The 21,530-nt window shown below is 39.1% G+C and overlaps 1 protein-coding gene across 28 annotated transcripts in view; it reads right to left on the reverse strand.

Moving 5' to 3' along the window:
• Nucleotides 1-21,530, reverse strand: part of LTBP1 (latent transforming growth factor beta binding protein 1) — a 458,228-nt gene that overhangs the window by 175,768 nt on the left and 260,930 nt on the right. For all 28 annotated transcript variants that reach the window (XM_069583578.1, XM_069583577.1, XM_069583571.1 and 25 more), the window contains 2 exons: nucleotides 16,836-16,938; nucleotides 12,755-12,826 (listed from right to left, as the gene is read on the reverse strand). In XM_069583578.1, coding sequence (XP_069439679.1) covers nucleotides 12,755-12,826; nucleotides 16,836-16,938 — 175 coding nt within the window. The remainder of the gene's footprint in view (nucleotides 1-12,754; nucleotides 12,827-16,835; nucleotides 16,939-21,530) is intronic.

The raw sequence follows: 21,530 nt of genomic DNA on the forward strand, positions 1-21,530 counted from the left end.
AAGATCTGGTTTTACCAGTTATGTTAGATGACAAACATTATTTATAAATTAAGTAAGCCAATTCCGCTGCTCCAAAGTTTTGATGAAAGTGTTTAAAGTCCATATCTAATATCAATGTCAAAAATGAATCTACTATGCCCATTTAATTTTTGATTTAAAAAATGTAGATATCAGGTTAAAAATGTGAGAACATCTAAATTTTTCAAAATTTAGGAGACAAGGCAACAAAAAAATATTTGAAGATCAACATTCTAGAGCAATTTTACCCAAGGTGTTTTATATAAAACACAAGCTCTATGAGACTTCTGCCCAAAGAAGGGTTTTGTGGTCGAATATGATTGAGAAACGTGACATATTCTGTATAATTAGCACATTAAAGACCTTGAGATGTTCTCTGGCGAGGACTCTTGGCTTTCTCTGTTTAACCTGGGGTTCTCCACACATCTGGCTGTGGGCTCTATTTTCACACACCATCTATTAACATCCAGCTGAACTGGTGGTTTGTGGAGCAAATTGTGTAAAATGCTGCTCTCTTGGGTCAGCCCCACAAACTATTATATGGGTCTCCTTGTGGCTGTCTTTGTTTCAACCTGGGCCCTGATGCAGCTGTTTCTAAAACAATCACCAGGCTTCCCTAGTGGCTCAGTGGTAAAGAACCCACCTGCCAGTGCAGGAGACACAGGTTCAATTCCTGATCCAGGAAGATCCCACATGCACTGGAGTAACTAAGCCCGTGCATCACAGCTACTGAACCTGTCCTCTAGAGTTCATGAACCCAAACTACTGAAACCCACACACCCTAGAGCCTGTACCCCACAAGAGAATCTACCACAACGAGAAGTCCATGCACCGCAACTGCAGAGCAGCTCCTGCTTGCCCCAAAAGAGAAAAGCCCATGCAGCAACAAAGACCCAGCACGGCCAAAAAATAATTAATTACATTAAAAAAACTGAAATCATCTATCATGGGATGGATTCAGTCACTGGACTCATCCAAAGGAAGCAAACTACTGTGGAACAATTCCCTGCCTCCCAGTCCTTCTGTCTGCAGAGTAACATGATAAAAAGAACTGTTAGAGCCCAGAAAACAGTGTGCACTTATTTCTCAATACATGTGTGCTACACATGGAAGATGCGCATCTCTGCTGGTCTTGGATTTCTGACTATAATCTATAGACACCACTTTAATTTCTCCTTGAAACATTCATAGTAACATATCTATCATGGGCTTTCCTCATCACTCGTGATTCAACACGTATCTTCCCATTGAGTTTATAGCTCCAGAGATTAAGGTCAAAGAGAACTATTGGAAAATACAATGTGCTAATGACTCACTTCACCACTGTCTTTCCTGAAGAAAAGTGAATAAAATAAACAGACATTTCCTTTTTGAATCCCATCCCAGTGATAGAGGCACAGTAAGAGGACACAATGGAAAATGATTCTACAATGGATGGGAATGGGTCCCAAATTGATTTTAAATGCTAAAATGATACTCAGGCCTAGATCAAAACTGTTTAAATTCTTACCAAAAATACTGTACCTATTTAGACTACAAAGAGCAGCAGAAGTTCCAAGAGAATGTCTAGGACAGTAAAATAACACCTTCAAATCAGGAAAACATATCAATTGCTTTGGTCATCACTACTGCAAAACATGATTCAGCATCACACTAAGTACCCCCACAATTTCTAGCATTAAATCACTAAACACAGCACAGCTCTGTGATGAATCTGATAGGTAAGTTAAAAGAATTTTAAACATTTTAAGTACTCAGTAATTTAATTATCAAGTCTGGTTGACTCCAGCCTTTTTAGTTCATACCTATTATTTTCTACTATAATTTCCCGAATACATAGCAACAACAATGGATTCTAAGTTTCATTTTTTCACCCACGCTACTCTCCTCTACATATTGCTTATTTCCTCCGAGAAAGAAAGAAACATTACAACAATCAATTCCCTTATGATAAAGGAACGAAAGGGAACTATAGAGAAAACACTAACTGTAGCGAATGTTGCATCAACTGCAAAATCACAGAAGAATGAGAGGAAACGGCACTGAAAAGCTTTTACATGAGAACACTGATGGATATTATCACTTCACTAGTCAGCGTTCTGAATATTAAGAAAAACGTAGTATTGGCCATACCTGTTAAGTGAAAGAAGTCACGAAACATACTGGATAATTTGAAAATTCATAAAAAAGATAACACATCTATGCTTATAAGAGTTGGCACAGTGACCACTTCTGAAAAAAGGGGATAGGGTAAAAATTGAGAAGAAACAGAGGGAAGATTTTAGGGTGCAGGGGATCTTCTATTTCTTGATTTGAGTAATAAGTACACAGTTATATTCATTTTGTGATATTCACTGATGGGGATTTTCACTGTTCTATACATTGGTCACACTACTAACAAAAATTAAATATATAATAAACTACATAATTTCTAATATCAGACTTTTTTCACCAATAACATGGCCTCTTAAGTTTAAACGTAAAATGACCTCCCAGGTGGCACTAGTGGTAAAGAACATGCCTGCCAAAGCAGGTAGATGTAAGAGACTGGGATTCAATCCCTGGGTTGGGAAGATCCCCTGGAGGAGGACATAGCAACCGACTCCAGTATTCTTGCCTGCAAAGTTGCATGGACCAGAGGAGCCTGACAGGCTATACTCCAAAGGGTCACACAGAGTCAGACACAACTGAAGCGACTGAGCGTGCACACCCAACCTCCCAGTAAGACAAACAAAGATCTTCATTTCCTTTTTTCTCAAGCAAGACATAAACCATCAACGTGTTACAGAAAGATTTCTAAAATAGGCCCAATTCTCTACCTCCCTTCGTATCCATGACCTTGTCTACATGACTTTGTAGTTTCTCCCAGAAAGAAGTAGAGTCTTTTCCCCACTCCCTGAATGCAGGTTGGCCTTATGACTTCCTTCAGCCACTAGAATACAGCTGAAGTGGCACTGTGTAAATTCCAAAGCTAGGCCTGAGAAGTTTTAGATGAGAAGAAAGCTGAGCCATCCCCACTGAAGCCATCCTGGGCCATCCAGGATAAGGCAACCATCAGCGGATCACAGACCCTAGATGGAGCCTGGCTGAGATCATCCACAGCCTGCCTGGGTCAGCAGAACTGTCCAGCTGTCCCCAGCAGTGTGAGAAACACACGACTGTTTTAGCAAAGTAACTGTTAACTTGCAGGGAAGGGGAGAGACTCAGGAGGAGTGCTCGAGCGGAATGCGAGGTTAAACAAATAGCCTCTAGATCATCAACATTCTGCTAGTTAAGGACTTCAGGATAAAACTAAGGTACAGTGCTAATAAGGCAAGAGAAAAATACTTTACCTACAAAGCAGACACACTGAAAACCAGAAAATTTGCTATGAAAATAAACAATGAAGTATGGAGAACTCTGATTTCTAAACCAAACTACTGAAAGCATGTAACAGGCTAGTACAACCTAAAGACTAAAAGAATCAGAGAGCATTACTATCCCTCCCAGCACTGCTGTTTATTGATCAAGGCTTTAAGCTGTGGTTTTCTAACTGTAACAAGCAGATGCAGTTGTTGTCAGGAATTAAGAATTACTACAAACTACTATATAAATGTTAGTAGCCCGAAGCGGAGAGCCCAGGCATCCAAGGTAGATCCTAGTACTCTTCAGGTATGTCATCTTCCATTACTAGTTTCTTTGAGACTCAGGGCTCAGTTTCACTGCAAGTTTAAAGAAAAATAGCACTATCTTACTGGGTTACTGTGAGAATGGTGACAGCTGAGCACCCAACCCAACAACTCCACTAAACAGGCATTCAATAAACACTAGCAAAATACATAGAGAGAAAAAATGCGTAGGCAATAATAACCAAAAAGGAAATTTATTATTATGAACCTGATGGGCTATAGTCCATGGGGCCACACAGAGTCAGACACAACTGAGAGACTTCACTTTCAGTAAACAGAAAGTTATCAAAATTTTTTTATGCAAGAGTTAGCATAAGCAGAAAAGCATCACATAAATAAAATCAACAATTATTACGGCAGCAAGTGGCCCAGCTAGTTCACCTCTGGTAAAAGTCTGGGGAAAAGCTGGGTGAGGACCTGGGATTACCAGAGGAAGAACTTGGGTTAAGGGTTAAGCTGGCAACAAGGATGTACTGTGCAGCACAGGGATCTCTGCTCAATGTCATGTGGTAGCCTGGATGGGAGGGGAGTTTTGGGGAGAATGGTTACATGTATATGTATGGCTGAATTGCGTTGTTATCCACCTCAAACCATCACAACACTGTTAATCAGTTACACTCCAATATAAAGGTTTATTTACTTTTAATAAAAAGGTTAAGCTGGGTTGGAGTGCTAGTGAACTTAGCACACTTTTAGTACTAGATGTTTCAGGATCACTGTCACTAAGAGCATAATTATGTCTACAGTTCTTCACTGTCTACTTTGTTCCTTGACACCATCACTGCAATAAGGTCCAGAACAAGTTGAGTGGGCCTTGAAAGAGGGAGTAGGGGAGAGAGAGGGAAGGAAGATTGAGGAAGATGGGTAAGTGGGGAAAGGGGAGGAAGAATCCAGAGCACTCATCACAGTCGTCCCCCAGTATCCCTGGGGGATTGGCTGCAGGACCCCTTCTCTTCGTGCAGATCCCCAAATGTGCAGATGCCCAAGTCCCTGACATCAAAGGACATAAGACAGTCAGCCTCCCATATCATCTCCATGCAGAACCCACAGATCTGAAGGGCAACTGTACTAATCTGAAGACATTTAACTTTTCAGAAACATTTATGTTTCTGAAGACTTCCATGAAAATTTGGTCACAATCCAAACTCTTTGAAGGAAACCAAAAGCATCAATGGGGGAATCAAAAAAGTTAAAAGTAAATTCACAAAATATATCAGTTTCCCATGTATTTAAAATAAAAACCTTGAAAGAAGCTGACACTCACTAGCCTGAGGCACTGTACCAGACCAATTTTGAATTTAGCCTGCCTCCACCCCCAAATACCTTGACAAGTCTCACCCATCCCCACTGGTGTAAATGCCATCTTTGATTTTCCAACTCAGTGGGAAATTTCCTCTGACATTGCGTAGTATCTGGTTCATTTCTTACAGTCCTTACTACATGTTGCCTTGATATTACAGACTGATGTGATGCCTTTTAATTATTTGTGAGAACAGTGGTTTTTTTTAAGGGTATGAACTGAGTGTTAATATATTTCTCAGAGTACTACCACTTAAATTGTCATTAAATATCCATGAAACAAAGGAACGCATGAATGCCAGATGGTGAACAAACTTGTGTTGATGGGCTGCATAATTACAACAGATAAAAAAAGACTGAGGATAACTGTTAATTATATAATTTGAAGTCCTCTGAAAAGCTTTTCTATACTCATAAAGAAAAACAATTTATTATATATATGTTAGATACCACATTCTGATATTGATTTCTTTAAATAAAAAAATTAAAAACCTCAATCCTGATATGGACACTTTATTATTTTTTTTAAGTAGCACAGTAAGTTCATGCTTTGGCACTCACCCCTATTTCTAAATATATAACAATAACTGAAATATTAATACATGATACAGGGCAGCCACTGAAACTCTGGGTCTACTGTCTAGAATGCAGCAAGGGAAGCCAGGATATTATCAACTGAGGGTAACAAATTAAATGTATCTATGAAAACACTCCTTCCTCAGCAGCTGAAATCCAGCTAAACTTCTCAGCATGCTTAAAATGTTAAATAAATACATTTTAAAAAATGAAATAAGAATAGATGAGCTATGACAATGAGATTTCAAAAATGAAAAATAATCTTATAATGAAAAGTGTAACAGATAGGGTAAGAATCTAGATAGGCTTAATACAGCAGCAATTAGAAAACTGGAAGACAGAACTAAGGTATTCATGCATAAAGCAGCAAAACAGACAAGAGGATAAAAGGACAAAGGACGTGTTATGAGAGACATTGAAAACAGAGTCTCCAACACTTGTCTAAAAGGAGTTACAGCTGGAGAGCACGGTGAAGAAACAATATCTGAAGAGATAACATCTGATCATTTTTCAAATAGGAGGAAAGACTGGAGTCTTCAGATGGACAATATACTCTGCCTATTGAGTAAAATCAAGATAAATCCACATATAGACACATCATGGTAAAACTACGGAACATAAAGAATTAAGAGATGATCTCCAAAGACAGAACCATTCTCTACTAAGGAAAACAGTATCAAAGAGAAGTCAGAAATACAGTGGTATTCTGTAGGTCCAAAGTACTGCTGGAAAATAACTGTTATCCTAAAATTGTATACCTGATTACTCTCATTACAGAATGAGTTCAAAATAAAGATATTCTCAGACACGTAAAGTATATACTTCTTAGCGATCCTCACTTAAAGATCTGTTAAAGGCTGTGATCTCAAAGTATAAATTAGCAAATAAAAATATAGGACACCCGGTTAAGCTTGAATTTCATGTAAGCTAATACTTTAAAAATTTATGTCCCAAATTATTTGCTATTTACCTGGCATTCAAATTTAACTGGGCATCCTACATTTTATCTGACAATCTGATCACAAAAGAAAGCATGAACCCAGAAAGCAAGGATACAAGAAACAACGCTGAGTGAAAAAAACCGATACCATCTCAGTAAACTCATTTAACTATTAACCATATGAAAAAAGTTGTTTCCATTAACTATATCTTTGAAAATAGTTCTAAAATGATAATCTCTTTTCTAAGAAAGTTATCACACCCTCTTACACTGTTGGTGGGAATGCAAACTAGTACAGCCACTATGGAGAACAGTGTGGAGATTCCTTAAAAAATTGCAAATAGAACTGCCTTATGACCCAGCAATCCCACTATTGGGCATACACACCAAGAAAACCAGAATTGAAAGAGACACGTGTACCCCAATGTTCATTGCAGCACTGTTTATAATAGCCAGGACATGGAAGCAAACCTAGATGTCCATCAGCAGATGAATGGATAAGAAAGCTGTGGTACATATACACAATGGAGTATTACTCAGCCATTAAAAAGAATACATTTGAGTCAGTTCTAATGAGGTGGATGAAACTGGAGCCGATTATACAGAGTGAAGTAAGCCAGAAAGAAAAACACCAATACAGTATACTAACACATATATATGGAATTTAGAAAGATAGTAATGATAACCCTGTATGCAAGACAGCAAAAGAGACACAGATGTATAGAACAGACTTTTAGACTCTGTGGGAGAGGGAGAGGGTGGGATGATTTGGGAGAATGGCATTGAAACATGTATACTATCATGTAAGAAACAAATCGCTAGTCTAGGTTCGATACAGGATACAGGATGCTTGGGGCTGGTGCACTGGGATGACCCAGAGAGATGATATGGGGAGGGTGGTGGGAGGGGGGTTCAGGATTGGGAACTCATGTACACCTGTAGTGGATTCATGTCAATGTATGGCAAAACCAATACGGTATTGTAAAGTAAAAAAAAATTTTTTTAAAGAAAAAAAAAATAAATAAAAATTACATGAAAACCATAATTTTAAAAGAATAATTTTCCAACTCAAAAAAAAAAAAGAAAGTTATCACAAATCCATTTTCTTTTAAATATGCAAGCTGTTGACATAATGGCCTTTGGACATCTCTACATTAAAAGAAGTGTAAATCCAGTACCACAAGTCCATTATATTACAAATGATGCATGTAATTAATCATAAGAAAAATAAGAAACTGGTCTTAAAATTAACTATCACTGTATCTCACCCTACCTGTCTGTTTTAACCCAGCAGTATACCACAGGCCAATTCTTTTCTCCAGCCAAGTCAGTTTACTTGAGGGTCTTTCCTGTACTTTCTAGCCTCCTCAAAGCACTCAAAGACCAGTCTTCCTCTACATATTCACCATAGTGCAGTTACAGCAATTTTTTTATGTTCACTTAAGAGGCCTGAAATGTCAGCTACAGTCCAGACGACCTCTTTATAACCAAGAAGTTCCATGTACACCTTCCTTATATGGATTATTAATCAAGATTGGTCAGTTTCATTTAATAACAGAGGTATGCCCCTTGGTGGGGGTGGGGGTGGGGGTGCATTATCTTTTCTATGGTCCAAATACAATTCAATTTCAGATGTACCTCGGGGCACTTTCTAGCAAAAAGAAGTCCTGCAGTGAAAGTTTTAGTAAAGTATTATTGTGTCTTAGTGTATCTGTTTTGTAATTTTATTTTATTAGAGTAGAACAACCAGTGTAATAAAATCAAGCCATAGGAAAGTTATGTGGACAGCTCTTTTATATTTGCTTTAACGGGCTCATCTTGAGTGAGCTGAAATTCAGCTCGTTGGATGACTGAACAAAGCAAATTACATCCTGCTGATTCAAACTGATTTAATTACACTAAATCCAAAGGCCAAGACTGATATCTTATTCATCATTCATCACATATCCTCAGTCTGTAGTTCAGGAGTGTCCCACCAACTCATGTTTACGGGCCATGGGATATTTTTTAAAGATTTCAAGATTCATGAAAAAGAAATATACATACACTGGATTCTAAAAGCACAGGCACTGTCTAGCTATGTATTTTGGCATTGCCCATAGCACCTCAGCACGTGCCAAGAAGGTAGAAAACACTAGGTTGATTTCAGAACTATAAACTAATGAAAGAGGCAGGTGATTTTAGCATATTAAAAGAGATATTTGCTTTAAATAAAAGATTTCATTGAATAGACTGGTCTGCAAGTAATTTTAGAACCTAATTCTAGAAGTGAGATTTACATCTAATTTTTAAGAACACATTTATTTCATGGCAAAGTGACAGTCAAGTGTTCGTCATGTCCAACTCTTTGTGACCCCATGGACTGTAGCCCACCAGGCTCCTCTGTCCATGGAATTCTCCAGGCAAGAATACTGGAGTGGGTAGCCATTTCCCTCTCCAGGGGATCTTCCCGACCCAGGGATTGAACCTGGGTCTCCTGTATTGCAGGCAGATTCTTTACCATCCAAGCCACCAAGGAAGACCATGAAACAGGAGTTCCTATGATCACTGCCATGAGGTATTTCTTCATTTAATTCTAATTCTACATCAAACCTTCAGCATAATAATGAAATGACAAATGCTGCTCTAGATATCCACCAGAAAATTTATGTGAATTATTTGTTTTTATAAATGAAGCAAATTATAACAATTCCATAAATGTTGAGGGTAGTGAGGGCAGGTTTTAGAGCTCCATGTGTGTATATGCAATAAATCATTCCTTTGAAAACATAATTGCAGCACCACTAGAAAGGAGGGGAAAACCCAACTTTTAGGGCAATTATTTGAAAGCTCCTCAAATTAACTTGTGCACAGTTGGCTCTTTGTTACAGAGTACACTTTATGAAAAGTTGTTTCAGGCATTAATTCACTTAGGCGAAGGAAATAATGCAATTTTAGTTATTAATCACTTTAATTTTAAATGTGCTTTGTAAACTGAGAAGACATTAAACTCTAAGAACAATGTGGAATGCACAAGTAATTAGATGGTTAACAGGCTTCTTTTGAAAAACTTCAAAATAAAGAGCTTCAAGGCTCTAGGAAAATCCAAGTGTACATATGTAATGTGAGAAAGTTCTAACTAAGTTTAGTGGCCAATAATACTACAAAGGGAATGAAATTAAGCCCTTCGCTCAAAAGTAATGTAATAGATTATGATGAATGAAATCATATGATGTTATGAGTCAATCTACTCTGTAGTGTAATTTAGCAGTGCCTTCTTGAGGCACCATGAAATAGAATTTTCTGTGATATTTCACTCCAGAATTCATGCCAAAAAGTAAAACACTGTTTTGCAAATATTCTCCTAAGACAAACATAAGCCAGGATTTGGCATTACTGAACATCAGTGTGACTGAGGTGGAACCATTTGATATCCTCAGTATGAACAAAACTTGTTAAAGGTCACTCCATACCAGCCAAACCAGAAAGGAAAAGATTAAAATCCTCAGAGAATTACTTGAAGGCTTCTCCACTTTATTTTGCTAAATGAGATGACAAATGATTACTTGCAAGTTTTCACTTCCACTTCTATAGTGGCATTTTTATGAATATGAACTGTTAGAACCTTGAACTAGCCAGTAGAAGGAATATATTAGATAACTATCCTTTCTTTTTAAATCAAATATTAATTTTGTTGACTTCTATTAGTTCTCAAAACAGGTAGTATATCATATTTACATTAGTAATACTTTACAGATCTATGGCAACGCACTCCAGTACTCTTGCCTGGAGAATCCCATGGAGGGAGGAGCCTGGTAGGCTACAGTCCATGGGGTCGCAGAGTGGGACATGACTGAGCAACTGAGCCACTTCATGATGACGACAGATACATACAAAATTGGTAAAAGAGGCCATGCTGCACACAGAAACAGAGATGGCTTGGAAATTTAATTCTGGCTTGGCCTCCTCATCATCTCTGTGATCTTGGGTACTCTCTTTAAGTTCCTAATTGGGATTGCTGCTGCCAAGTCGCTTCAGTCATGTCCGACTCAGTGCAACCCCATCCCTGACTCTCCAGGCAAGAACATTGGAGTGGGTTGCCATTTCCTTCTCCAATGCAGAAAAGTGAAAGTGAAGTCACTCAGTCGTATCCGACTCTTTGCAACCCCATGGACTGCAGCCCACCAGGCTCCTCTGTCCATTGGATTTTCCAGGCAAGAGTACTGGAGTGGGATGCCATTGCCTTCTCCATAATTGGGATTAATAATGTCCAAATCCTATCCCACCCCAAGAAAATGAGTATACTCATCATTTGACATTCAGAGAAATTAGGAGCATCTGACATTTTTGGAAAGTTTCTAACAAGTAGTCATGCAGACTTAGAATGCTGAGGTATAAATATGGATCCTCCTCTTTCTACAGCTTAATGGAGTGACCAGATATACCTCATCAAAGGAACACTTCAGGAAACTACATGTCTAGGGTCTAAAATTTGTGTGATAGACCAGTCATTTCTTTCTTCTCATGCAGAACCTCTATCCCAGGTGACAGAATAACACTGCTCTCAGAGCACTAGAATAAAGTCATTTAACACTACGTACTGCACAGGAAAGGCCCCGCTGTAGCATCCTGGCCATCAGCTATGAGGGATCTGTTGGATCACTCCTAAGTGCCGGAAACTCAGTACTTCCACAAGCATTTCATTACAGTGATGGGGAATTCTAATCCACAGAAAAGGTTTGCATGTAGTTGTTACAAATATGCCTCCTTATAACTCCAAGCTATTGACTTTAGCTTTTGAAGTAATTTATAAGTCATGTAGGACAGTTGATTAAACATTTAAAGGCATATTTCTAAGGTAGCCACTATATTTCTCTTCAGTCAACTCGGTTTATATTTCTCTTCAGTCAAACAACTTGGTTTATACGGTAGAAATACATTTAGCCATCTATTCATTCATCCACCCATTTAATTCAACCTTCTATCCATAGAGTATGAACTTTTAATGATATCTGAAATTCTACTGATTCTTACATAATGTTGATTAATCCACTACTCCTACATCCCTAGCAGTACTACAAGTTTGCAGATGTTTCTCAAAAAGCATCTTGAGCACTCTCTCCTTTGCCAACATTCTTTGATCTACAATGAGGGCTTAAAATATTTGAAGGAAAATGTTTTAAAGACATGGTATATCTATGTGCATTTCAAAAGAAGATTCTTTTGAAGTCAGCAAAAGCTCTTTAAATCATAAAAGTTATACAGATGCAATATTGAAGAGACAATTCACTTGAGAAAATTCTCAAGATAATTAAGATATTCCTTTGACTTGAACCATTTTGATAGGGATTAACCTATATCTTGTTAACACTACATTAATCTGCTCTGTCCCTATAAACACATACTGGTCAAGGATAGAGAGTCTCAGACCACAAGTCAGAGGACATGTGCTGTGTTTTGATATGGATTTTGGTTCAATAAGACTCTTGAAAGCTCTTTCTCTGTTTATTGCAAAGTACACATATTTCCAAGTTACTACCACCACCTTGATCCTAGACATGTACCAGGAAATTAGGAGCACTGATTGCACATCTCCCAAAGTAAATGAAATGAAATTTGCTATCATATACGGGTACTATAAGCTAGGCACTGGTAAACCTGAATTATAACCTCAGATCTATTTGGCCACAGAAAAGTCACTTAACCAGTCTGGACTTGAATGTCCTCACTCGTAAAGCATAGACACTGAACTAAAGGATTTTTGAAGGTCCCACTGCTTGTATGTTTCTATATAGATTGAACAAAAGCAATTATCCTTCAATTAAAAAAATTTTTTAAAAAGAAATGTTTGCTCTGATATTTGATACCTTAATAGTTTGAGTAGCCAGAAGACAGTCTGATGAGAGAAGAAAGGGAACTCTGTGGCCCAATCATATGTCAGTAAAGAAGTAATATTTCTAGGAACACGCATGTGCTCACGTGTGCACACACTCACATGTGGATAGTGCACTCCATAATGTAATCCAATCTGCCAAGGATTTCACCACAAGTAGATAGGGGGCGGGGGGAAGTTCCATAAAGCTTAAATGGTAGTGATGTAATTCTAGTAACCATACACTAAACTTCTTTTTTCTAAATGGAGTGAGCAAGAGGTGGTTCTCTGTGGGACCTTCACAAGCTGGGTTAAAGAGCAAATCATGGCAAAACAACTCAAGTTTTTAAAAGCAAAACAACTGTTGAGCTCATACACCAGTGAATTCACAGTTGATCTTACCTTGACAAAAGGTGTTGTTAACCCGTTTATAACCTTGTAGGCATTCCATCATTTGATTATATCCATGATAAGCTGTAAAAAAGAAACAATTCTGTTACATGCTTAAATTCTTACAACCCTAAACTACTGTATGTGATAAGCAAAGTGATATAAAGCATCAGTGATCTTACTTCTAAGATATCAACCCGATGTATATCCATTTTCTTTTGTTTTTCAGTATATCTTGTTTTGCAACAGACATAAATCTCAATTAGTTATCAATCTTTATGTTCATTCAAAAACCATAAAACTGTTCTACATTTTCTTCTAATTAGTGACTCTTACCAAAAAATTCAGTTCCTCCCCAATGATTAACTACTGGCAGTTGAATTTTCTTATAAATTCAGAGAAAGTGGTTAGACATCCTGGTCTGCCTAGGACAGTCCTTGATGATACCTGTTGCTCCATCAAGGTTCATTAACAGCATTCCACTTCACTATGAAAAGTTCCTCAGTTTAGATAATAAACTATATGCTCACTTTAATAATAGGCTCACATATTCTAGTTTAAGCTGATTCTCTCTACCATGAAGCTGAGAAGAACAGGTGTTAAAGGAAGCTAGGAGATGTAAAGAGCTGCTCTGATACATTGTCTGATTCAGCACTCAGAAAACTCAACCAGTCAAATGTTGAAGCCACCAATTTACCAACAAAACCCTAGCCACTGAAATTTTGACATCCTACTGTGATACCTGAGAGAGTTCTTGGCATAAGTGCCAGAACCAGTTTGACCTAGGTTCAAATCTTGGCTCTGCCTACTGACAGCTCTGCTGCCTTGGAAGACAAGCTTTCTGGGCTCCAAATGGAATTCTGTACAATGGGAGTGTTCCCAACTGCTGAGTAAGTCAGGGCTGTTGTGGAGTATAGAGACACTTTATACAAAATGCCTACTGTCAGGCCTGACAAAAGTATGCACAGGTATCACTGTTTCCTGCAATAAGGTATTCTTTTATTATAATAATGGACTGTCATGAAAATAGGCTGAATGGGTAAGCCACTTAGAAGACCTAAACAAGCAGTGAAACAAAAAAGTTCCAAGTAAAATGGAAATTTTCCTTTGAAAAATGAAATTATTTTGCCCCTAACACATGGTCTTTATTCTCACCACTAAGGAATAGCATGTAAGTATTTACTACTCGCATTCCTCTCCTCTATTACTTCCTTTCTTTGCCTTATTTCCCCTGCTAGAAATGGTTAAGGTGAGGAATCTGGAAATAGTGGGTTAAAAGGAAAAAATTGGTATGTGGGGAGTCACCCATTCAGCCCGTTGGCCACATTTTCAGTCTCGTCCCATGTAACGAGGCCACCCTGTAACACGTTACTTACAGAGACTGTGAGATCTCTGTCACTGAATTGTTCAAAAGCAAAAGAGATTACTATCTCATTTAAAAATTAAGTCATCTACTTCAAGGCGGAAAGCCAGACCAGATGATCTTAAAGTCTTCCTCTGCTTAGAATTTGATGCTAATTTTCTTCAAAAAATGTTTAAAGGACAAGCAATTTGTACATACCAAGTACATTTTTAATAGATTACAGACTCTTTAATGAAATCATTTGCAGATTTAAAATTAAGTTTTCACAGTAAGAACTGATCAACAATGAAAGGTCTCTCTGTATGTGGCTAAACAAAAACTTCAAAACATTAAATAAGAGCCACTTGAAAACTACTCTGAGTGGGGGAAAAAAAAAAAGCATGGAGCACAAAACCCTAGCCTCTAAAGCCAAGAAAAGTCTGCTCTCTTCCAAAATGAGCATGATTTTAAAATAAACAAAGAAAGTTTTTTAAATGACACAGGAAGAATATGACTCTGAGTGTCATATTTCTTGGGAGCGGGCTACATGGTAGGATGGCACAAACGGAGTAAAAGTCAAGATGTCAATAGCTTACTTCATTCATAATCCATGTTGCTCTTCAATTTATACATTAGATCAACCCATACAGACCTTATTTTCATTAGTTAAAAGTGATAGTAACTTTGTACTTTTATTTTCTACTTAAATTATCAACATTAAAACATAGAGCTAACAAAACCATATAAAGTATTGAATTTATCCCCAGATGATACAATTCTAGATAGAAAATGACATAACACTGTGATTCCCTTGACCCTTCACTTCTGTCCCTGTCTTGCAACTTTGGACTTTGGAAATAAGAGGAAAGAGAAGCTAAATAAGCAAACGATACACAGAGAAGGGAAAAAATGGAAAAGAAAAATAAGAGATAACATGAAAAAAATACTAGCGAACATAAACTTAGCCTCAAGACCAAGCTATAAGAATTGGACTTCTCTTTCCTCAGTCCTTAGACTCAGCAGTGGAAAACATAACTCACCGCCACAGTATTCTAAACTTACCCCTCAAACGATGGGGAGACATTTTCTGAAAGGCAACGCTTCTTCAACATTTTAGATATAGATTTGTTTCATGGTCTGTAAGACTTCACAGCAAATGACAGAGCTGGGAGTCAAACTCAAGTCTGCCTAACCCTAAACTCCATGGTTTCGAAATCATACAAAACGTCCCCTAGATGTCCCTTTGGTCAGCTTGTCAGGATAATTTTATGTAGCTAGATCTTTTAGTGAGGTGGGACCATCACACTCAACCCACTCCTAGAAATCACATTGCTAATCATTATTGAAACCCAGAGAAAATTTCCTGGGGACAATGTCTCAGTACTGAATGTCCTTATTTATGTGGGGTTTTTTTCCCCTGCTGCTGCTGCTGCTAAGTCGCATCAGTCATGTCCGACTGTGCGACCCCACAGACAGCAGCCCACCAGGCTCCTCCATCCCTGGGATTCTCCAGGCAAGAATACTGGAGTGGGTTGCCATTTCCTTCTCCATTTTTTCCCCCTCTATATGAATAATTTATTAATTATCAGAAACTTCAGTAGGTGTTTCCAAAAATTATTCTTCTAAAGGAAGATAGGAGCAATTATCAAGGAAAAAAAGTAAAATTAAATTAACCTTATATATCAAAAGATTTAGAGAACAAATTTGAGAGATAAGAATCATTTATGATGATGGAAGAATAGTATATAAGACAGACCAAAGGAGATTCTTAGGGGCAGTTTCTAGACTGAATAGGTTTTAAAAGGCAGTTGAGAATACCATTCAAATCAACAGATGTTTAACAAAGGATAAATAAAAATTATCTAATGGAAGCAAATGAGAAACTCCTTGCAACATAAACTATTAAAAATAACTATTAAAAAAAAGATGACAACATAGAAAAATATCACTTGCTTTCTTGGCAAAAACATGACAAAGAAGAAGAGGGAAAGCTCTACTTAAACCCAGCTACCTCTGTCTTTCTAAAAAGTACTAGGAATCAATTATCCAGAGTGGACACTATATTCAAAAATGGGGAGAAAGTAACAGAAAGATGTAAATCTGGATTTATTCACATTAACAGGTTCTGGAAAACAAATTTTATAGACTAATCAATGCATGTAGATGTCAGTAGAGATTTATGTCTTGAAAAATGTGATAGTTTAACAGCAGAGACTAAGAGGAAAAGGGAGAAAGCACTGTGTCCTTCTGACTAAGCTTCTCTTTCACAAATCAGCAATCATTCATTTCTCTATTTTAGCTTTTCTTTTCTGTGAAATTTGAAAACCTATAGTGTAATAAAAACTACAAGAGAAGTTGTGGATATTAATAAACATTAAAGGAATGTAACAACAACTGCTGATTTTTTGTAGCAGCATTTAATTATCATTTCATTATCATTTTAAAAGAGATCTTATTTTTCTTTCATGTTAGAAAATAGAGCCTACATATAGCACATCCCCTTTTAAAAGATTTTTTCTTTAAAGTAATCCAGCTGATCAAAAGGCAACGGATAACTATGTTTATTAAAAAACAGAAATCAATATGAAAGCTTTCTCAGACTTGCAAGGTTTCTGGAATGTAAATTATTGTACTGTGTTCTACAATTCAATGCAATTTCTTTGAAGTCTAATGTCTCACCATTAAAACAGTCATCATAAGAAAACAGACATGCTACATTAACCTGCAAAAGAATGATGAAATGTCACTTACATGGCTTCTTGGGGCATTTCTGGCATTTGTGAAAGCCCCAGGAGGTGCCCACAGTTCCACAGCAGTCCTCCTGCTTTGAAAGGCCAGGGAGAGCTTTGCCACACTGCAATGATGAGGTGTGAAATAGGAAGGTTAATTGAATGCAGGATGCCCAGCTCCAGAGCACTGGTGTGCTTCACAGCCACATTATAAAACAGTTCCCTTGTTGTTGACACAGATCCTGGGTGGGGGGATGTTGAGAGTGGGGGCTCTAAAACCTCAGAATGAAACATCAGTACACAATCAGTAGGACACTCAAGCAAACAAGCATATTTCCAAGAGCTTCTTGGGATTTTTAGAGTCTTCATACACCCTGTCACTGTTCAGAGCATTTTATAAAACTTAACCTTCCAATGCCTTTGTTTGCATTTTTTTTCCCTTAGTAAGAAGGAACTTAGAAGATACTTTGAACATTTTACATTTGAATTTTAACTGTCTACTGAGATGTCTGCAGTGGACACTCAGGGAAAGGGCTGTAAGGGTGAGGCATGCACGAAGACCTTGGGAATAAGGCACAGATCCCGCCTACAAGAGGCTATGGGTCCTCCTATAACATCAAGGCCTGGGCAGGGACAGGGTATGACCACAGGCTGAGCCAGACCAGCCCTGGGTGAGACAAACACTCCACACATCCATGCAGCCTGACCCAGGGAAGTCAGCCACGCTGGGAAGGTTCTGGCAGGTTTGAATCAGGCCAGCAGGCAGAGGAGCCCAAGTTTGGGGTCACCTGAGCACCACGGAGATGACAAATGCAAGGATCCATCTCATGTTCCAGTCAGCCAAGGTCAGAAGAGGCCAAGCAGCAGAATAATGAAGTTAGACCTGCTTAGCGGCACTGACAAGACTTCAGCATGACAGACTCTGCTCTGCGTACCAATTTTGAGGCCAGTGGTGCAGGAAGGGTCATCTGGCTCCTTATTCCTAATGTGCAGGCAAAGCCCAGATCTAAGGGGCCACTCTCTGCCTTCCTCTGTCTCCCCTCTACAAGATTCTCCAAATGGCCTTCAGAGTCACCTTGGCTTTCCTTGTGGCTCAGCTGGTAAAGAATCCACCTGCAAGGTGGGAGACCTGGGTTTGATCCCTGGGTTGGGAAGATCCTCTGGAGAATGGAAAAGCTACCCATCCCAGTATTCTGGCCTGAAGAATTCTAAGGACTATATAGTCCATGGGGTCGTCCATGGGGCTGCAAAGAGTCAGACAGGACTGAGCGACTTTCACTTTCACAAGACAAATCTGATCACATTACTCGGAATGAAAACCTTCAGCGACTCTCCCCTGTATGAAGACTGCAACCTCCCTGACACGATAAGTGTGACCTTCTAGTTCTCACCTCGGACAATCTCTCTCTGTCCCCTCCCACAACTCTACATCTGTCCTTCAGGCACACTCAAGGACTCCTCATCCTTAACAGGCCCGGAGAACCCTCACCATGAAACCTCCTGTCTCCTCAATTTCAGCGAGTTCCTCCAACCATCCCCTTTACTCCATGACACTTTCTATACAGTTCTGCTGCCTCCACCATATATTTTAATCAAACACAGATGTATTTTATTCATCTTTATATCCCAATGTATAGTACAAGTTGCAAATAAGCACTCAGTAAACGTTAAGGGAAAGAAGGAGCAAACACTCAGAAGAAACTAAAGAACAAACTAGTTTCCGTCCATTCAAGCAAGCAATGGTCCTGGGGAAAACAATGGGAATTAGCAAAGTAGCCCAGGCTGGTGAGCAGAACTCAGGGGCAGAAAGTTGGGACAGCTTGTGACTCGTAGAAGGGCAGCAGATAGTGGATACCAGTTGTCTGGCAGGCCTCCAGGGACTGCACTGCCTTCCCTCCAGGTCTACCCATGCATTCCCAACAAGGCTCTGACTACATGTCCGACTTGTAAAACAAAACCAGAGGAGGCAGAGCTCAGCTAATGAAGTTGGAGTTACATCATAGCTTTGAAGTCCTCAGGTTTTTGTGGGTTTTCAAGATTTCAACAGGATGTCGTATTCTCTCCAAAAATAGTGTATGATGAGCAGGAGGAGGGGAAGGGGGCAATGGGGGAAGAGAGTGGACACATGTACAAATGGAGAACCTCGGGGAGGAACAACACATACTGGCTGCATTCAGGTAGTTCCCAGACTCCTTCAGCTTAATAACAGAAGGCTTAAACCTGAAATATGAAGCAAGGAAGAAGGAAGACGGAACAACGCTCCAGGCGTCAAGACTGGAAACATAATGATATGTGAAGAACACAGAGGTCTCCACGGGTGCAATCAGCTGCCAAAGCGTGCTTGTGGTTTACTTCCAGTATGATCAGTCAGATTTATGTCAGACACCAGTGCACATCACATGTAGACCATTCTCATCCCAGCCCCTCTAGGTTCTTCTCTTCATCAAGCAAAACTCTCAACACTTGCCGATTTTATATGCTCCAAATGCTGGTAGCAGTTAAAATCCAATTTTCACCTTGGATTCCTAGAATGTTTGATTTGGGAGGGCAAAAATAAAACATTTCTCCCGACTGGGCCTAAAAAAAAAGGTACAAGGTTTTCATTACAGGATTCAGGCTGCTTTATCCTACGGCTTTGTTTTTGCGGGTCCACAGCCAAGAGCAGCACAAGCCATCCAAGTCGATTAAATAAATGGCAGGGTAGGTGGTACCACAACGCTGTGTGTTCCTCTCAAAACTGGGTCTGCACAGTATGAGGACAGACTGCAAGAGATAAAGTCAGGTTTGCAGCAAGGCATGAGGTTTCATGGGCGCCCCTTTAGTTAATTACCTATGCAGAAATTGCAAAGTGCAGCAAGAAACTCCACCTGAGATCTTTGCAGCCAGATGCAGGACTTTCTCTCATACAAGAAGTTCCTCAGCACCTGGTATGATCTGGATGCTAGAAGCATCTAGAACAAAAGAAGGTAAAGGAAGGATCTCCGCTCCATACCAAAAGTCCACACAGGAGACAATGACATTGAAAAAGACATTAGAATCTCGAATGCCCTTCTGTCAGCCTGGAGGAGTCTACTTCTCAATAAGACATAATCACATGGACATAGGCTGATGCTACTGAGCTACATTTTTTATTCCCAGACTAAAGTGATTTTTTACAAGTTAAAAACACAAATGGAATTTCTCTTGTGTGAATCACTCACCACATTTTCAGAGAAAGCCTGTCTCTCATTTCAAGGCATATCTTATTAGAAATCCAGGAGAAATGTGCTAACTGTATAACACAATATTTAGTTAGTTCAAGCCAGAAAGGAAAACCTATACTGTCCATTGAGCAATGCGATAAAGATCAAAAAGTTCACACAACTCCGGGCTGCACATTAGGGGACTCTTGGACTCCACACGTCCATGCCAGGATTCATCAAATGCATGGCCCACCTAGAGTGGTCCAAACAGAACAGTAAAGGTTCAGGCTACCAGGTTCAGTGACTATCAGCTGAAGAAAGTAGAGATAATAAGAGACAGCAGAGTTCAGACATGTTCAACAAATTTGTTGCTTGAAGTTATCTGCATGGTGAAGGTATCAGCAGGACTACAGGCTCCAGATCACAAGAAAAGAGGATTCTACTGATTAAGCAGGAGACCTTTTCAACAGTGAATGATTCTCAGCAATGGAAGAGGTCAACATCTTCCCTGATGCTGAAGGCTGAAGGATCATCTTGCAGGAATGCCCAGGGTAAGAAGCAGATGGCTCTTAGGGCATCTGTCAGATCTAGGGCTCCACGTTCAATATACACTGACAGGTCGCATTACTGACAAGGGAAATACTAGAGCCAACCCCAAGTACTTGTGTTGCTCTCCTGTCTCTAACAGGACAGTGTCTGGGCAGATATACTCCTACCCAGCTTCTGTACTTTACCTCATCCCTCAAATCAACACCACCAGGGATGCTCATACCAGTCTGACCTTACTCCTAAAGGACCTACGCAAACTAGACAGAAAAAGAGGAAAACAAATAGAATCCCTCCCAGCCCTAATCACCATGATTCTTGGAAGACTGGCTGCATGAAAATAACTCATCAACCATTACTATCTGCATATCTGGACTAGCACCATACATCAGAAGGTAAGACTATTTAGAAAGCATCACAATTACTCCATGAATGTTCATGGTACTACTTTTACAGCAAAAAAGTTATTACAAGCAATGGTGTAAAAGCCTTTGTTAACCATTGTTAAGAATTAAGCTTGCAAAATCATGAACTCTTCTAAATGTTGACCTGATTTGAGAACACTTATCTGTAGACTTATCTGCAGCACTTACCTGCAAACCCTCACTTTTAAAATATCTTAACACTTTCCTGCCACTCAAAATAAAGCTGTGATGACAGCTGGTTTTAGAAATTCCTGGACGAAAAGGGGACGACAGAGGATGAGATGGCTGGATGGCATCAACGACTCGATGGACATGAGTTTGAGTGAACTCCAGGAGTTGGTGATGCACAGGGAGGCCTGGCGTGCTGCAATTCATGGGGTTGCAAAGAGTCGGATACAACTGAGCGACTGAACTGAACTGATAAATATATGAGCATTAAGATTTAAATTTAATGGCTTATAACTTTTGCCTATTAAAAACTTGCCAATGGAATTGCTTCACAGAAGAACAATCACTTGAAGAGAGTGTGATAAATATTGGAGTAGGGTTTCAAGAGATTCAGTA

The sequence above is a fragment of the Ovis canadensis genome, chromosome 3, assembly GCF_042477335.2.
Source record: "Ovis canadensis isolate MfBH-ARS-UI-01 breed Bighorn chromosome 3, ARS-UI_OviCan_v2, whole genome shotgun sequence".
Classification (NCBI taxonomy): Eukaryota; Metazoa; Chordata; class Mammalia; order Artiodactyla; family Bovidae; genus Ovis; species Ovis canadensis.